Source organism: Buteo buteo, chromosome 16, assembly GCF_964188355.1.
Source record: "Buteo buteo chromosome 16, bButBut1.hap1.1, whole genome shotgun sequence".
Classification (NCBI taxonomy): Eukaryota; Metazoa; Chordata; class Aves; order Accipitriformes; family Accipitridae; genus Buteo; species Buteo buteo.
Window position 1 is genome coordinate 8,286,012 of NC_134186.1, and position 16,587 is coordinate 8,302,598.

General features: G+C 37.0%; 1 protein-coding gene across 17 annotated transcripts in view; it reads left to right on the top strand.

Annotated features, from left to right (window-relative positions):
- HNRNPR (heterogeneous nuclear ribonucleoprotein R) overlaps positions 1–16,587 on the top strand; it is a 48,528-nt gene that overhangs the window by 14,810 nt on the left and 17,131 nt on the right. For 13 of the 17 annotated variants that reach the window (XM_075047753.1, XM_075047751.1, XM_075047736.1 and 10 more), the window contains 6 exons: positions 3,006–3,182; positions 5,860–5,995; positions 7,078–7,283; positions 8,029–8,178; positions 10,367–10,488; positions 10,673–15,640. In XM_075047753.1, the coding sequence (XP_074903854.1) occupies positions 3,006–3,182; positions 5,860–5,995; positions 7,078–7,283; positions 8,029–8,178; positions 10,367–10,488; positions 10,673–11,285 (1,404 nt within the window). In that variant the 3' untranslated portion in view covers positions 11,286–15,640. Of the gene's footprint in view, positions 1–3,005; positions 3,183–5,859; positions 5,996–7,077; positions 7,284–8,028; positions 8,179–10,366; positions 10,489–10,672; positions 15,641–15,815; positions 15,962–16,417; positions 16,547–16,587 lie in introns of all 17 variants that reach the window. The other 4 variants (XM_075047738.1, XM_075047744.1, XM_075047748.1 and 1 more) reach the window with 2 other exon arrangements.

Genomic DNA, 16,587 nt, shown 5'->3' on the forward strand with positions numbered 1-16,587 from the left:
ATGCCGTTTGCAGAGCTGAGATTTATTGGATAAGTATATGATAAACATCATCTCTGAATGTCATTATCAAGAATGCAAAATTACTTTTAGCTCTGTGAATGGTAAGTTGGTATTGCATCTGCTCCTCTGTGGGTGCATGGTCAGAATTTGTAATAAAAAGTCAGAGAAAGTTTGTGAGGCTAACTTGCAATCTGGAAAACGTTATGTTACTGAAGATGTTGGGGCAATTTAAACTGCTTTTGTCCATAATAAATTGAATGGGAAGAATCAGATGCTGTAATAACTCTATCTTAAGAAGCAATGATATAATAAACTCAGCAGGAGTTGAACTAGACAAAGCTTGTGTTGGATTTAATACACAAATGGAATGTTGCTTTTGTACTGGAAGAACCGTGGGGGTTCAAAGGTTTTTGCATTGTGTCAGAATTTTTTTCCACTTCCATATTTTTTTTTTTTTTAAATGAAGATTGTAGATTTGGATGAGATGAAGCAGTCATGCGGCCTATGTTAATTAACACTTTAAATCTGGCATTTAGGACAGATTGACTGCAAAGCACATGAAAACCACTATTGGAAGGAGAGAGGTTTTGAAGAAGCTCTTGCAATGCTGCAATACACTTCCATTAGCTTGTGATGACAACAGAAGAGGCTCAGTTGTTGAAATAACTGAAGGATGCATCATCTAGAGTGCAGAAGTGGATTGCACCCCCAATAATGCTCTCTAAAGTTGTTCATGAAACTGAAATAGAATTTTTCCTAGTTAAGGCTTTTCATAATTCATCTTCTAAAACAGTATTAAGGAAGAAGTAAAATGGAGTACTTTGTACACGTTCTTTAGGAAGCAAAACTGGAAAAAGTAAGTCTAATGGTCAGCAATTCCAACAAAGGCCCAGAAGTGATGTGGTTGCATCCTACCTACTCAAGATCTCTTATATTGTTTCACTGATTGTGCCAGTTTCCAAAGTTTTTCCACAGTATTCTTGTGGAACTAAAAAATGAAATAATGTAAATATCAGATGTCTTATTTCTTATTTCAGCAACTTTATTCAAGCTTATTAACATATCTAAAAAAAGTTATTGCAGATGTTTCTTCTGTCCCTTGCAAGATGTTCAGCTGGTGTTTGTCATGTCTAGTATTGATCTTGTAGTTCATTAACATATTAAGGTTACAGGCTCAAAGCAAATTCACTTAGATGTGAATTACTCCCACAGAGTTATCTAGTCCTTCCAGTATGGATGGAAGTTACTCTAGAATATAGGTCAGATGTGAATGTATTAAAATTAAATCCTTAATTCTGTTTCTCATACTAGCTCCTAGAGTGTATTACCTGAACTGAACTGTAGTAGCAGTCTTGTGGAATTGTCGGTGGTCTAAAGTTTGTAGAGAGTGAGCCGAAGAGACTGGAAAGAGAGAAGGAAATGGAAGCTTTCAGGCTGGTAAATCTTTGGTAAATAGCTGGAAAAGTAGACTTTGTTTGTATTTGGATTAGGGTTTTTTCCTCTCCTCAAGTCTTGTGTTCTCGTGTGTCACCTTCAGTTTCAGCTGGAAGTCGTGGCATATGAGATGGAATTTAATGCAGACTTTTTACATTTGATTGACTTAAACCAGTTACAGTTTGTGGAGAGTTCAGCTGACAGTTTCACTGTCTTAGTAGCAAGTTGTCTTGTGCATTTCTATGATGGTGTCAGTTTTTTGTCTTTGAAACTGCACATGGATTTTAGAATGAAATGTTCTGGGTAATGACAATGGAAATACCTATCTGTAGGAGTTTCTAAGCTTTTGGGGGAGACGAGGGCAGGGAAGGCCTGTTGGCTCTGCCATTAAAGTTTCACTCAGTATGATAAATCAGTTCCTTTTTTTTCCCAGTAGCAAATAAATCATAGTTGGCATTCACACTGAACTGAGAGAGGCTAAGCTAAGTGAAAGAAATGTTCTGGAAACTGAATTTCAGGAATATCTGTATAACATACAGAATCATCTAAAGGTTCTAGTTTTCCTTTGAAGGAAAATAATTTCTGTTCTACATTTTCAAAATCAGAGTCATCATTCTGTCCTCGTGGGTTTGTTCATATCAATGCTTACATGAACATTCTGAGTGTCTTCAGCGTTGGAATTACCGGCTAAGCCTTCAGTGCCAGATAGGACTATGGCAAGGCCTTGCCTTGATGGAAAAGGTTGATGAATCCTAGCTTTTTTTGCTACAAAAAAATATTTGAAACTAAAATAAATAGAATTTGATCTTAATGGGATTTTGGAATATTTTGCTTGTATTAGCAATTCAGAGATTTTGAGAATTCAGAGGAGAGCTGCAGTGATTAAAAAATTGGGGAGGGAAGCTTTCTAGGGAGACCTCAGCTGAAGAGATTGAACTCCTTAACAAAACTTTACAAAGTTTATTGTCATTATTCTGTGTAAGGAACAAAAATGAAGACTGCAGATTTTCTCAGACAAATATTAAAACCTTCAGTTGGTGGAAGCTGAAACAAGCACAGACAAGAAATAAGATTACGGTATATATTAAAAGTGGAAAATGTGTATTGGGTGATTTAAGGATTTTTGTAGATTTTTTTTTTTCTGTCTCTAGCTTTCTAATGAAGATTGGGTTACAGAATGATTTGAAAATACTGCAAGAGCAAGGAAGTGCTTGACCTGCATTAATATAGGATACCCGACTAGATAGTCTGTAAGGTCTTTGTTTTTAATTGCCAAAATTACAACCAGGTAAGAAACATTTACCTCTTCAGTGGTGGAAATTTACAGCCTCTTCAATATAAATAACAAAACCAGGTTTTCCATATATATAACCTGGTACTAACAGTGGGACATTTAGAAGACTTAGTAGGACATACAATAATATTGGCCGCAGTGAAGGCTGCGGTGATGACTACAGTGTTTCTGCTGTGATGGTTTATGCTTCAATGTACTCCTTTCTCAGGAACTTTCAAGTATTAAGTGAGTTTGGATTGCTGAAAAAGCTTTGTTTAAGTGTCGTCTTCATTTTTAGGTTTTTGTTGGTAAGATTCCCCGAGACTTGTATGAAGATGAATTGGTACCACTCTTTGAGAAAGCTGGTCCAATTTGGGATCTGCGCCTCATGATGGATCCACTTTCTGGTCAAAACAGAGGTTACGCTTTCATTACCTTTTGTAGTAAAGATGCAGCACAGGAAGCAGTCAAACTGGTGAGTAACTTATTTTCAGACTGGATGAGATAATGTAAACAGCAAGTATGTTGGTAATCTTTTAGATAATGAAGTCTTTGAAGTGTTTCATTAAAGCATGCATTGACAGACTTAAAATTTTATTTTCTTAAAAATTGCCTTCTGATTTGATTTAGTATATACAAATAATGTTCTACTTTATAGAACTGTAGTCTGCTATAGCCTACTGCAGTCTGCTAGCGTACTTGGGTGATTATAGTAAGAGCTTACTTGATTATGACTGGGGAAATATATTCTTTAAGCTTCACTGTGTTTAAGTTTTATCACCCTTCCTACTATAAAGAGCTAATTAGAGATGTTTTGTTTTGCTGCTGCTGGTGTGGATGAGGTCTCTGACTTGGTGCTCTTTTTGGTTCACGGTGGCCTTTAGTTCTTTCCAATGGCAGTCATGCAGTCTGCTCACTATATGGAAACCTGACTTGGCCTACATCTAGACAGTTTGGCAAAGGACACAGAGCAATCCATAGAGGATTAAAATGAGAGACAGCAGTCTGATTGGGGCCCTGGTTCATTTGGCCTTGCCTCTGCCTGAGAAGAGGAAGTAGAATTAGAAAGTTCAATGTGTATCTCACAAGATTTTGGACATGGCTCTGAAATACTGCTTGTACTTTGAACCGAAACAGGTGAAATGCTTTATCTCATTTGCCTTAGCAGAATTCAGCTGATCCTGTATGAAGAAGGTGGTGGTGGTAGGGAACTTAAACATCTAGTTAAGCTGGGGGAAGGGAAAAAAAATCCAAACAACAATGAAACCTAGAGAAACTTAAGAACTGCTTCTGTTGCATTGTAAAGGCTTCAGAAGGAGTTGTTGCTTCCAAATGTTCCAGTTTTTGTTCCCTGAAATTTTTTCATGTATTTAGAAATAGTCACAGTTGTTATGTTAGGCCCTTCCAGGGCTGGGAATTGCATGTCCCTGCTTAGGCTTTTTGCTTTCTAGAACATACTTGGATGTTTCCTGAAGGAGATGCACAAAATATGTTTTTTGCAATTGCTTGCTTCTGGGTTTCAGTGTTTGAAGATGGTGGATATGAGTTACTGTCACTTACGAAGGAAAAATTGTTTTGAAACTTCTTTTTTTGACAGAGTTGAAGGTGCTCAGAGTTGTTACTTTAAATTTTTACTGATTGAGGGAGATAAAAGGGAAAATGCTGAAGTGACAGTAGATGTAGCAAATGATGTGCCGCTGGTGGAAGACTGGCCTCCATACCCTGGATATTGCACCAAATAAGTGAATTTGTGTGAATATATTCCTTAAGTCCTATATCTGGATTCCCTTCCCTTCCCTCTTCCACCCTACTATTATCTGGTAATGTGGCCAGGCTTATATTTAGGTGAAATATTTTCCACAGACTACTGGGGGAAAAGAAAATAGGACAGACACATGCTAAATTTTGGAGCTAATTAAACCTTGATAGCAAAGTGAGGTTCTTTCAGAAAACAAACTTGAAATTTTGAAGTCTTGGTTTCTGTACACCAGGTGAGCTTTCTGCTTGTGTTTGCAGGTACCGGGGATTGGGACTGGGATTGATTGCATGTAAAATGGCTTTGTAAGATAAGATATAATTTGAAAAGCGGATTCGGATTAAGTTCATGGCACTGGAACACAATTTTTTATTGTGTGGTGAATCACTGTTGTACATGAAGCAAAATTCTGAAATGTTTTTGTCTTCCTTAAAGTGATCTTGTTTGATAGCTTATGGTACCTTAACATTATTCTGGTTCTTGAATATGAAGGTTACTGAAGGTATTGCTCTGTCATCTGTATGGCTACATCTCAGGGTAAAAATGGCTGAAAACTTGCTTTTTTAAAGAGTTGGACGAGGTTTTCAGAAGCTGGCTGATGATCAAACATCCATCCTCTTAGGTTGTGTTTGAAAATCATAACCTAAACCAAAAATGATGTCTATCTTGAATTCTTACTTTTTTTTTTTTAAAGGTTGAACTCTTGTACCTTTAAAGACCTGTCAGGAGTGTTGGTGTTCATAGTAATCCAACTGTGGGGACAAGCATGAAGCAGCAGGCTAACTTTTTTAATGGGAAGTTTTAAAACTTAACAGTAAAATTTAGAGTCCTAGCATTTACAAGGTCCAAGAAATCCCTGTTGTGGGAGGTGGTGGGTACAAGGTCACACACTGATTCACACTTCTGAGTATCTCACAGCAAATACGTTCAGTGTTTAAAAGCTATCAAAGTGAAGTGGAAGAACTCATAGTATCTATAATGCTATGTATTTGCTTATTAATAACAGCCTCAATGACTGACATTGAGTCCCAGCACAGGAAGCAGTCACCAGTTGTTTAGGAAGATCTTTCAAGTTTGAGATAAACAGTAGGTGAATGAATTTACTCCATGCAATTTGTATCTGTTACACATTGTTCCTTGTGCATCAGTTTCTTTGTAGCTTTCTGTTCAGCAGAACTTCAGAAGTTTCTATGGAAAACCTGAGCTCGGCAATGTTTTTCCAAGTGAATGCTGACTCAAATACTGCAGTTCTAGTAATTCTCTTGCAATGCAAATTAAATATGCTACGTGTAAAAGTAGCAAATCACGAAGAAAATAGATGATTCTATGATTTTGGGGGATCTTTTTATCCATATTATTGTGGATAAAGCAAATGAATGGCTTTTTATTTTCTCAGTGTGACAACTATGAAATCCGTCCTGGGAAGCACCTTGGAGTATGCATCTCTGTGGCAAACAACAGGTTATTTGTTGGGTCAATTCCAAAGAACAAGACTAAGGAGAACATATTGGAAGAGTTCAGTAAAGTCACAGGTAAGACCTCCTTAATGAGTTTTTCACAGTGATCCCAAAATGCTATTCAGTCTCTCTGTTTTGTAGGTCTAGTTACTTGACAGATGCGTTCAGCTATCATTTAAACTATTTCCAAGTTGGATTCCAAGTTTGTTTCTGGTATAAATTTTATATATCAAATATATTTTATGGTGGAGTGTAAAGGGACTAGTGTCTGTTTTACTGATTGTTAAATGAATGATGTTGTAGGTTTACAATTTGAGATGAATACAGCACAAATGAACTCAGAAAAAAGTGAAGGTCCTAATTCTGTTACCTGTTCTAGCTTCCTGTTGAAAACTCTGTATTTGTAACTATCTACAGTAGATTCTGCTTTCACAACTGAGAAGTTTTTGGGGAGTCTCAAACAGATGTATTGCTGAGGAATGATGGGGAGGAGGGAATACTAAATCAGTTTAGAGGGAATGGTACTGTAGAAATAGTTAATGACAGATTAATTTCTGTCCCAGTTCTTCAGTGTTGTGCCCAGTATATGCAGCAAGTAGGAAGAAAAGATGCTTCTGCTTTAAATAAGAGATTGAGGTCTTGATTGCCTGGTCTTGTTCCTGTAGGAGAGTTTTAACCTACTGCTTCTTTTTTAGGATTGCTATTTATAAGTACTTCAGGGAAGTGGTGAAAGCAGAAGGTGAATACTCGTTTAGTTGCCGCTTCTCTTTTTGGAGAGATGTGAAAGAAATTCTTTCCAGCTTCCCCTCGAGGCAGGGAAGATGCCACGTATTAATGCTGACTGCTTTAAAATGTAAAAATTGTAACACAAAATATAGAAAACTAATACTGTGTGAACTGTTCAGGTTGATGTTTTGCAGGGCCTAATTGTGAGGTAAGTTTGTTCAGGAGAATTTCATCTGCTAGGTGACCTGTTTCTGGGTAAATTGGATGGATATCTGTTATTTGTTTTGCTTTTCTTGTGCTCCCTTCCCCTTTCAGGTGTTAAATTCAAAGCCTGTGTATTACAAAAAACAAGTGAAGGCATTTTAGAGTAAACTCTAGGTTTTTTTTCTTTCTTTCCTTTTGAAGCTTAATACTAAAGATGTGTTTTTCAGAGGGTTTGGTGGATGTAATCTTGTATCATCAACCTGATGATAAGAAGAAGAATCGAGGTTTCTGCTTCTTGGAATATGAGGATCACAAGTCAGCAGCACAAGCTCGCCGCCGCCTGATGAGTGGGAAAGTAAAAGTCTGGGGAAATGTTGTGACAGTGGAATGGGCTGATCCAGTAGAGGAACCTGACCCAGAAGTCATGGCAAAGGTAAATTAAAACTTAACTGGATGTTCTTGTGCTTTGGGAGGAATTTCTTTATGCTGTAGTGACCAAGATTTGCTCCAGCTGAGCAGTGCTAGTTTTGAGGCACAAAAAGCAGTTAGATTTTCATAGTAAGCCATGTGAACTGGCATGGTCTGAGCACTGCAGATTAGTTGCCATTTTAAGACATTGGGAACATGCTGTTTTAACCTACCGTTCACACTTAAACTAGTAGTGTACAGGGTTATCCTGCTGGATTGGCACATCAGTCTGTTCATTATCTGCTTCTGCTGATAATGAATGCTAGGTGGGTATTTTATAAAACTATTTTCCAGAGTGAGATGAAGGTGAAGTTCAGTGTAGGGAATGACGTGCTCTTTGTCCCTGCGTTTTGGGATAACTCTTTGCTACTCTTGAGGCCTATTATGAAAATTTTACTGGGATTTGTAGCATCCCAGAAGCAGAAAATCAAAGCTGGATATTCTTCTGGTCATGGAAGGGAACTGTGGAAGGAGAGAAGTTGTAGAAACTTCATACAGGTAACTACAAGGCTTTTTTTGTTGGTTGGTTGGTTTGGTTGGTTGTGTGGGTGTTGTTTTTTTTTTTTTTTTTTGAAACAGGTACAGAATTTACAAGGTTACCCAAGATTTCTTAAGGCAGAGAAGAAGGGAATAACATCTTACTAGTTTGTTAGTTCCCTTTGAGGTTTGACTTTTAAAGATTACAGCTTTCATTCTTATTTTTTTACCAGGTGAAAGTTTTATTTGTAAGAAACTTGGCCACTACTGTGACAGAAGAAATCCTTGAGAAATCCTTTTCTGAATTTGGAAAGCTGGAAAGAGTAAAGAAGTTGAAGGATTATGCTTTTGTTCATTTTGAGGACAGAGGTGCAGCAGTGAAGGTAGGTTGATTATTCTTTCCTAGCTAAATTGATGTGAGCAGTTTATTTTGTACAAATGGTTTTAAGAAATTTCACAGTAAATATCTAGGTAAGAAAATTTGTAGAGCCCATTTAATGAGGTTCCCATTGCGAGAATTTTAACACTAATGATTTTGTTCCTATGACTTCAGTAGCTAGGAGGATGTGAAACTTGCAGATGGAGCAAGTGAACAAGTAGACTGGAATAGAGGTATAGACCAATGCGGGAGAGTCTAGAGAAGAAGGGGGGGGGGGGGGAAATCAACCTAGACAATTTTTCTGAGGAAACACTGTCAGAAGGTATCAGTTGTTTCTCAAAGGCCCCTATTTAAAGGCTTTGTGTAGTTTTGGAGTGACAAAAGTATTGAATAGAAATTGCAAGGTAATTAAAAAAATGCCTTGTGAAGGGGGGGAAAATGGCACTATCAACTCCCTTAATGCATTAGCTATTTTTAACTCTATGTGCTGCTTAGAAGGTTTCTTTTAAATGACTTCTTAAACATCGGAGGTCTCTATTGTAAGCTTCAAAGGTGTCTTCCTTTGTATCTAAGAGCAGTTGAGAAGGTCATTAATATCTGCTGTTTGTACTTCAGTGGGTTGAATTCTATAGAAATTACTCCATCTGTGTTTTAAATCCACAGTTTATGGGAGGAAATGCTTTGCACCTGGGAGTCTTGAGCAAGTATACTGTATGTGGTATATGTGGCTACACAGACAGTTCAAAGGCTCTTTACTCATCCTTTATTAATAATTTTATAACCATTTAATTGCTTGCAATTTTCCTACCCACCAAAATAGGGTTTAGAATACTCATGAGTTTGGCTTTAGGATGACTGTCACTCATATTTAATGAAGTTGAAGTCAATTTGGATAGGCTTAGACCATGTCCAAGAGAAGGTAGCAGATTGTTGACAGAAAGGGTAAGTCTGCAACACCTCCTGACGTGTTTTACTATAGTATGTCTTTAAACACTCTCCAGTCCCTTCCCAGTAGACCGTACTTCTAAATGCTCTGTTAGATTTGAGCAACTGAAAACTTGTAGCAGATGAGAAAAGATAGATCAAATGCAGTACAGCAGAGCATATCTAATGCTCATCTCTGAAACAAGTTGGGATACTACCACATCTGCCCCATGTGACTGATTTATGGCCATTAAATTGGTTTCTGAATTTTGTGAGATATCTTTGTGTATGGCTGTGTTGTTTGTTTTTTAATGAAAGCATTATGGTATTAATGTGCGGAATGCATGGAATTGGCTCATTGATTCCAGTGTCTATTTAGTTGCATACCTCCTTTAAAATAAATTTTCATGATCTCTAATGTTTTTGAGGCATGTAGCTGTACAGACATGTAAAGCCTTTGTTAATGCAAATATTAATACCCAGAAATGTTAAATGCAAAGCACATAATGCCAGGTAAAGAATTGTGGGGTTTAGTGCTAATCATACTTTGTGTATGTATATTAAGTTCTTTTTGTGCATGCATTTGATAATTAATGCATTACTTTTCTGGAGGAAAAAATTCTTGGAAAAATTTTGGGAAAACTTTCTTGGAAAAATTCTGGAGGAAAAACTTTCTTGCCTCACTTGGTGAGATCACCAAGTTTCAGTGGTTTGTTTTGTTGGGTTTTTTTGGTTTTTTTCTTCCCCTTAAGTATGCATCCTCAGAAATACTTTATTTCCTCAGGGGCACTCATGTAGCACATTCAACTAGCTAAACTAGCTAGGAAGCACAAAAAAAAATACTGTTTTTTTTCTTGTGTGCATGTGCTCTACGTGGCTTACAAGTACAGTGAGTGTTCATGTTAGCGTGAATAGTGAGAACTTCTGTCAGTGTATTTCTGAAACATTTCTAGGGGATGTAGGAACATAAAAAGGGATGGTGTTATGTCTGATTTTTTTTAAAATAATGCTCAATATGTTTCAATCCCATTCTTATACCTTAAGATACAAAGAGAATTTTTTTTTTTCAAATGCTGCTTCACTGTAACTGGGAATAAAGTGGGACTTGAAAGAATGATACGTAACTTTCTGTTTAAGTAGCACAGAAATGAAGCACATGGCATAGTTCTGCCTGGAGCAGTCGAACCATCTGGTTTCTTTCAGTAAGTTTTAGTTTCCTTTTGAATGGAAACAAATTTTCACATGTTTCTCTTCTAATTTTTGTACAGGCTATGAATGAAATGAATGGGAAAGAGATAGAAGGGGAAGAAATTGAAATAGTGTTAGCAAAGCCACCGGATAAGAAAAGGAAAGAACGTCAGGCTGCCAGACAGGCTTCCAGAAGTACTGCGTGAGTGTTCATTCTTCACTACTGTAATACTGCAGAATGAAGTTCTGCTGTAAAATGAGCTAGTTTGGAGAAAAGTCATTCAGGTTCTTCTATGTTATGTATTGTTAATCAATAAGGGGAAATTTATACTTTATTTTGGGAGACTTTTGAAGATAAATAATTGCATGTTTCTTTTTCTTAATAGGTACGAAGACTATTATTACTACCCTCCACCTCGCATGCCACCTCCTATTAGAGGCAGAGGCCGTGGAGGGAGAGGTGGATATGGCTATCCCCCAGATTACTATGGCTATGAAGATTATTATGATGATTATTATGGTTATGACTATCATGACTACCGTGGTGGCTATGAAGATCCCTATTATGGCTATGACGATGGCTATGCTATAAGAGGAAGAGGAGGAGGAGGAAGGGGTGGGAGAGGTGCCCCTCCACCACCTAGGGGGCGGGGAGCACCACCACCAAGAGGTAGAGCTGGATATTCACAGAGGGGGGCACCCATGGGACCGCCAAGAGGAGCCAGGGGTGGGAGAGGGGGTCCTGCACAGCAGCAGAGAGGACGCGGTGCTCGTGGAGCCAGGGGCAACCGTGGGGGCAACGTAGGAGGCAAGAGAAAGGCAGATGGGTACAACCAGCCTGATTCCAAGCGCCGTCAGACCAACAACCAGCAGAACTGGGGCTCCCAACCCATCGCTCAACAGCCGCTCCAGCAAGGTGGTGACTATGCCGGTAACTATGGTTACAATAATGACAACCAGGAATTTTATCAGGATACTTATGGGCAACAGTGGAAGTAGACAAGTGAGGAGGGATTGAGAATATTGGAAACATAGAATTGGCTATAGCTCTACATCCTTCAAAACAAAATTGGCTTAATGTTTCATCCTTCAGTAGCGATTGGCTGCCATTTGTATTGGGCTGAAGAATCACTCTATTGTGTATATACTCGAGTCTCTTAGTTTTCTTTTTTCATAAACGCACTTGGACATTACTGGGCTTGCAGAATTCCTGAACTCCATATGGGGTTTCAATGCTTTTATCATTTTAGGCTTCATTTTAGCAGTTTAAAAGCAGGAATGGCACACTGTTCAATCATGATTTTGCAGAACCTCTGGTTTTGGACAGTTTTTTTTTTTTTTTTTTTTTTGATTTGGGATAGACTACATAGGAGTATGCTGTACATAAAAGTAAAAGCTAGTGCTTTGTCTTAGTAGTTTTAAGAAATTACAACAAATTAAGTTTTCTTGTATTGAAAATAACATGATTGTATGTTTTGCATTCCTAGAAGTAGGTTAACTGTGTTTTTAAATTGTTATAACTTCACACCTTTTTGAAAATCTGCCCTACAAAATTTGTTTGGCTTAAAACGTCAAAGCCGTGGCAATTTGTTCCTTGATGTGATTGTATTTCCAATTTCTTGTTCATGTAAGATTTCAATAAAACTCAAAAATCTATTCAAAACATTACCTATTTCAAATTCAATTGTGTCCTAAAACATTATTTCATTGGTAATTCTTGCGAAAAACACTGTTTTCAAAGTATAACTGCCTATGTGAGTGATCAAATTCATGCAAAATTTCTTGTGCTTTCCAACATGTAGCACTGTGGACATCAGACTGAAAACTAGGAGAAATTACAGATAGCCCAAAGGGCACTCTTTGTTTAATTGCTGTTCAATAACTTACCAGCATCTAATTTTGAAACTTTTTTTTCTTTTGAAAAGTGTTGAAATGTATCCAAACATTCAGAGATCTAATTTAAATATAATATTCTAATGTAATGTGGAGAAGGAAGCAGAGCCTACAATGGTGTTAATTTTGTTCCTTTTTATTATGTATTGTGGAGTCCCTCTAGAGGCTATTCTGTTAGGAACCAGCCATTGTGTATTATTCAGTGTACAGACACATAGGGAAATGGTTTTGATCTCAAGCATCTTAGTCTAATTTAAGATAATATTTGACTAGGAATGAGAATTATAAATTAAGTGCTGTGGCACAGTAAACTAACTTCTTGCTACAGATAACACAAACATACTCTCCATATTCTGCTTATTTCTGTCTTGACATTTAATTTGATGTTCTGCCATGATGAACAATTTGCCTTAGAATTCTCATGCCTTGTAACAAAGGCTGTTTAAAAAAAATAAGTAATATCTTCTGGGGGCATTACTAGCTACATTATTGGGGTATTATGTGTTGCTTTGACCCTTGTCTTGGACATTCCCAGATGTCAATTTTAACTGGCAAGTCATGACATTACTCTTCTGTTGCATCTGAGCCATTCTGTACCCCAATGAAGAACATTTGCTTCTCAAGAAAAGAGAGAAACAAACGGATTTAAACTTTCCCTAAAGAAAACTATTGCCGGACTTCTAAATATCCAAATCAAATACATTGCTCATACTTGATTTACAGCATTCTAAACACAGACTATTGAGGAAGTTAAACTTCAGTGGTCATACTCCTCCCTTTGTCTTCTATTCCTGTCTGGTGTCTCTCAAGTGTATTATGTCAGAATGTAAACAGATGAGCCTTCCCACGCTTTACTGTTGTGGGTCTGGTATACAATTGCATGGTTTGAGTTTTGACCTGAATTGAAGTGAGGGTGTTTATCTGGTTCTCAAAAACGGGTTTGCCCCTGTGTCAGGCTCTTCCTTTCAAATTAATAGAATTACTCATAAATAATTTAAAGTGCTTTTTAGAATTAGCATTTAGTATGTTAAAGCCCTTTTTTGGTTTGGTTTCGTGGTTTGTTTTTTTTTTCTTACTTCATAAAGTTAACGGGACCAAATCCTGTCCTCTCTGTTCCTTACTTGAGCAGTGAAGTCAGAGGGGTATTGCCTAGGTATATGTTTCAGGCTTTTACTTGTGGTAAGGATCTGGCTTGTAATTTTATTTTAATACAAGGATTTGCTGTCCTATCAGTATGACTTCATAGTAATTACATAGCTTGTGTGGTGTTGAGCAGAACCCTGTAGTCCCAATAAGTATTTGCTTTTCAGTAATCATTGTAAAGGGGATCTGTTACAAGGGAGCTTAATTGGAATCAAATTTAAAGTACTCTCCATTGTGCAAGAAAGATAGTGTTCACCTACTGCACGTTTAAAGTGTCAGCCCAGGAGAGGTGAAGTGTCAGTGCATGCTTATGGGGGGTGTGGGGAGGAAGTGAAATGCTTCAATTATAATGTTTACAAAACAACTAAGGAACAAAAATGTTAAAATTGTCTTCCTCAAGAATTGTAAAGCTGCATCTTGTATTTATTTCTGCCCAAATCACCATTTATCCTAATTTTTTTATTGAATATGGGAAGTGAGCTATACACTTTTATAATTTAAAATTAAAATCAGTAAAAGTTTATATTTACAAGATATATCAAGTTCTTCGATTTACGTGATTTATGGGTACTCAAATTCATCATTTAAATTTGCAGCAATGCTTTACTGAATCCTTAAAGATAACGCGTACTACAACTTATTCGAGTAGTGGTGTATACTGAACTTGAAGAACTTAACAAAGTTACTGAAAAAAATTATTGAACAAAGATATTGTAGCACAGTGGAAAAATCTACCATGCCTGATGACAGATACTCAAGGGAAGAATTTTTCATTATTTTCTCAGCACAATTCTGATACATAGTCAAAACAAAAAATAAATTTAAATTTATTCTCGTGCACTGTTTTGATCATTTCTTCAGTATAACTTAGCAAAAATCCTCTTCTAGAACATGTTGAAAATGGATTTCAACTTGCAAACCAATATTAAACTTTTATGAGTGTCCTGCTGGCGTTGGAGGAGGAGCCATGAAATGGGATTTTAATAATCATTTGATCACTCATTTATAGCAGTTGCTTAAATGTCTGTTATCGATAAGGTGTTTGACTTAAAAATAAGTAGGTTGCCAGATTCCTAGCAATTCCAAAACCTGAGCAAAAGATTTTTACAGCTATTGTGTTATTATAGACTTACTTTCACATTATTAACAAAATCAGTTTACTAAACTCAGCTTTTAATTTTACTAATATATTAAACATGGTCTATATTTTTTCAAAGCATTAAAGGTTTAATTTTTTGTAGCAATTGTTTATTTTCAGGACTCAGCTTCTGTAGTCTATTTATTACAGAATGACATCTGCATTGCTTAAACCTTTTCAAAATAAGTAGATCACCACATGATTTTGGTGACTCTGTATGAAGACCTGACTACTTTTTGTCCCCTCTGCATTAGGACGTGAAGCCCATTTCTGTATTTTGAACTACACAGAAAAAAAATACAGAAGGCACTCTTATTATAAGGCTAGCAGAAAAATAAATGTGAAGTATTGAGCAAAAAGTCTTAAACCTCTTAGTAAAACATGTTTGAACATCTAGACCTGTAGACCCTAATGCAGATGTATGTATTTTCGGTAAGACTTAATTGTTATCCAAAAATGATGGTGGCCTATATGTAGAACAGCAAGGACCCTATCCTACAAATCTGTCATGAATAATCTTTGACCGTGCATGACTCGAGTTGGAGTACTTGTGTGATTAAGGATTGCTTGTGCAGTGAAGGTTTGCCAGATTGAATTCTGTCATTCACATGAACTACTTAAGTAGATCAGAGCCTTATAGAAAGAGTGTACCAAGTTGTGTTTCCTGTTTTTTCTAAATAAAGAAAAAAAAAAAGTTAGAGCTTCTGTTAACTTAGAATTTGAATGACGCTGTTGCAGTCTATTGGCTTAAAATGTCTTTTGAAACCCAGAGTGGCTAAGCTGAACATATATTAGTTGATAAAATGTGTAGAGTGGTGGTGGTGGGGGGAATCATTTGTGTTAAAGGGAAATCTTAAGCTTTTTTTCTCACTCAAACAAAATAGTCAAGGTGGATCTGCAATATTTGGTTATTGATCAGGAACGTTTGAAATTTTAGAACAGGAGAATTCATCTGAAGAAGTGTTTTAACAACTTGGAGGTTACCAGAAGCTCTGAAAGACAGTTCAGAATATATTGCATCACATTTTCTGATGTCCAGAAATCTGCAAGTGTCAATTTTGTATTTTAACTCCTTCCTTTTACCTGACTATCAGGGAAGCGTGGTTGAGGCTGACCTGACATGTCATGATGTCGACTTGCTAGGTGGGGTTCGCAAGGGACATTAACCTTGGAGTTATCGGTAAGACAACTTTCTTTCTAATTTCATTCAGTAAGATTAAAGGGCTGGGGTGGGAGGAGGGAGGAGATGAGCTCCACAGACCTGATCACTGGAATATTGTTGAAAATCTGCCATTACCATGGAGAGATTCCAAGTGCTGAAGGTAAAGGTTAAATTTAAATTTGTCCATGTCCAGGAGGAGCATGGCATAGGTTCTTACAGCTGAAATCAATTTGAAAATAAAGATGACTTGGGCTTCAAAAGAAAACTGGATGCTATTTTAGGGATGCTGGAAGCAGAAAAGATTTTGAACACTTAAGTTTTTCCTCTAATTAAATCCAGGTATGTCTGTTCCCCCTGCCCCCATGAAAAAGCAAAGGACTTGCAGCATACTTCTTCAAAGTCTAAGAATGCTCTTAAGAAATGTGTCCAAGTAGATCTCTAAAATAATTTTATCTTGAAAATAACAACAAAACTGGCATATCATGAGTTTGGATCATTTCTCTATTGAACATGATAATGCTTCGAAGGCATTAATTGAGAGAGAATTGCTATTAAACCAAGGGGCAGTTGTAGTTGATCCCATTATAAAACTGCTGGATTTTAGTAATCTTTTTTTTGTGGAGGGCATGATATGTTGATTCTAGACAAAGAAATACCAAAAGCTGAAGAACAGATTTGCAAATCAAGCTTGAAATACTTGGACATGTTGAATCCTTCATGGCACCTGCTCATCTTGCACTTTTTCTCAGCCAGAAGTGTCAAGACCTTTCTTTTCCTGATTGTACATTTATGCAGTACTTTGAAAGGAGCAGAGAAGTCGCAACAGCTTACTAGGCTATAGGAGCATTCCAGGTTCAGCCATTCTTTATTGTGGAACTGAATAGCATGCCAGTTCTGATGCCAGCTACAGAAGAAATGTAACTGGTGAGTAGAGGTATTTTGTAAGGATTTTTCAGATGTGAAAT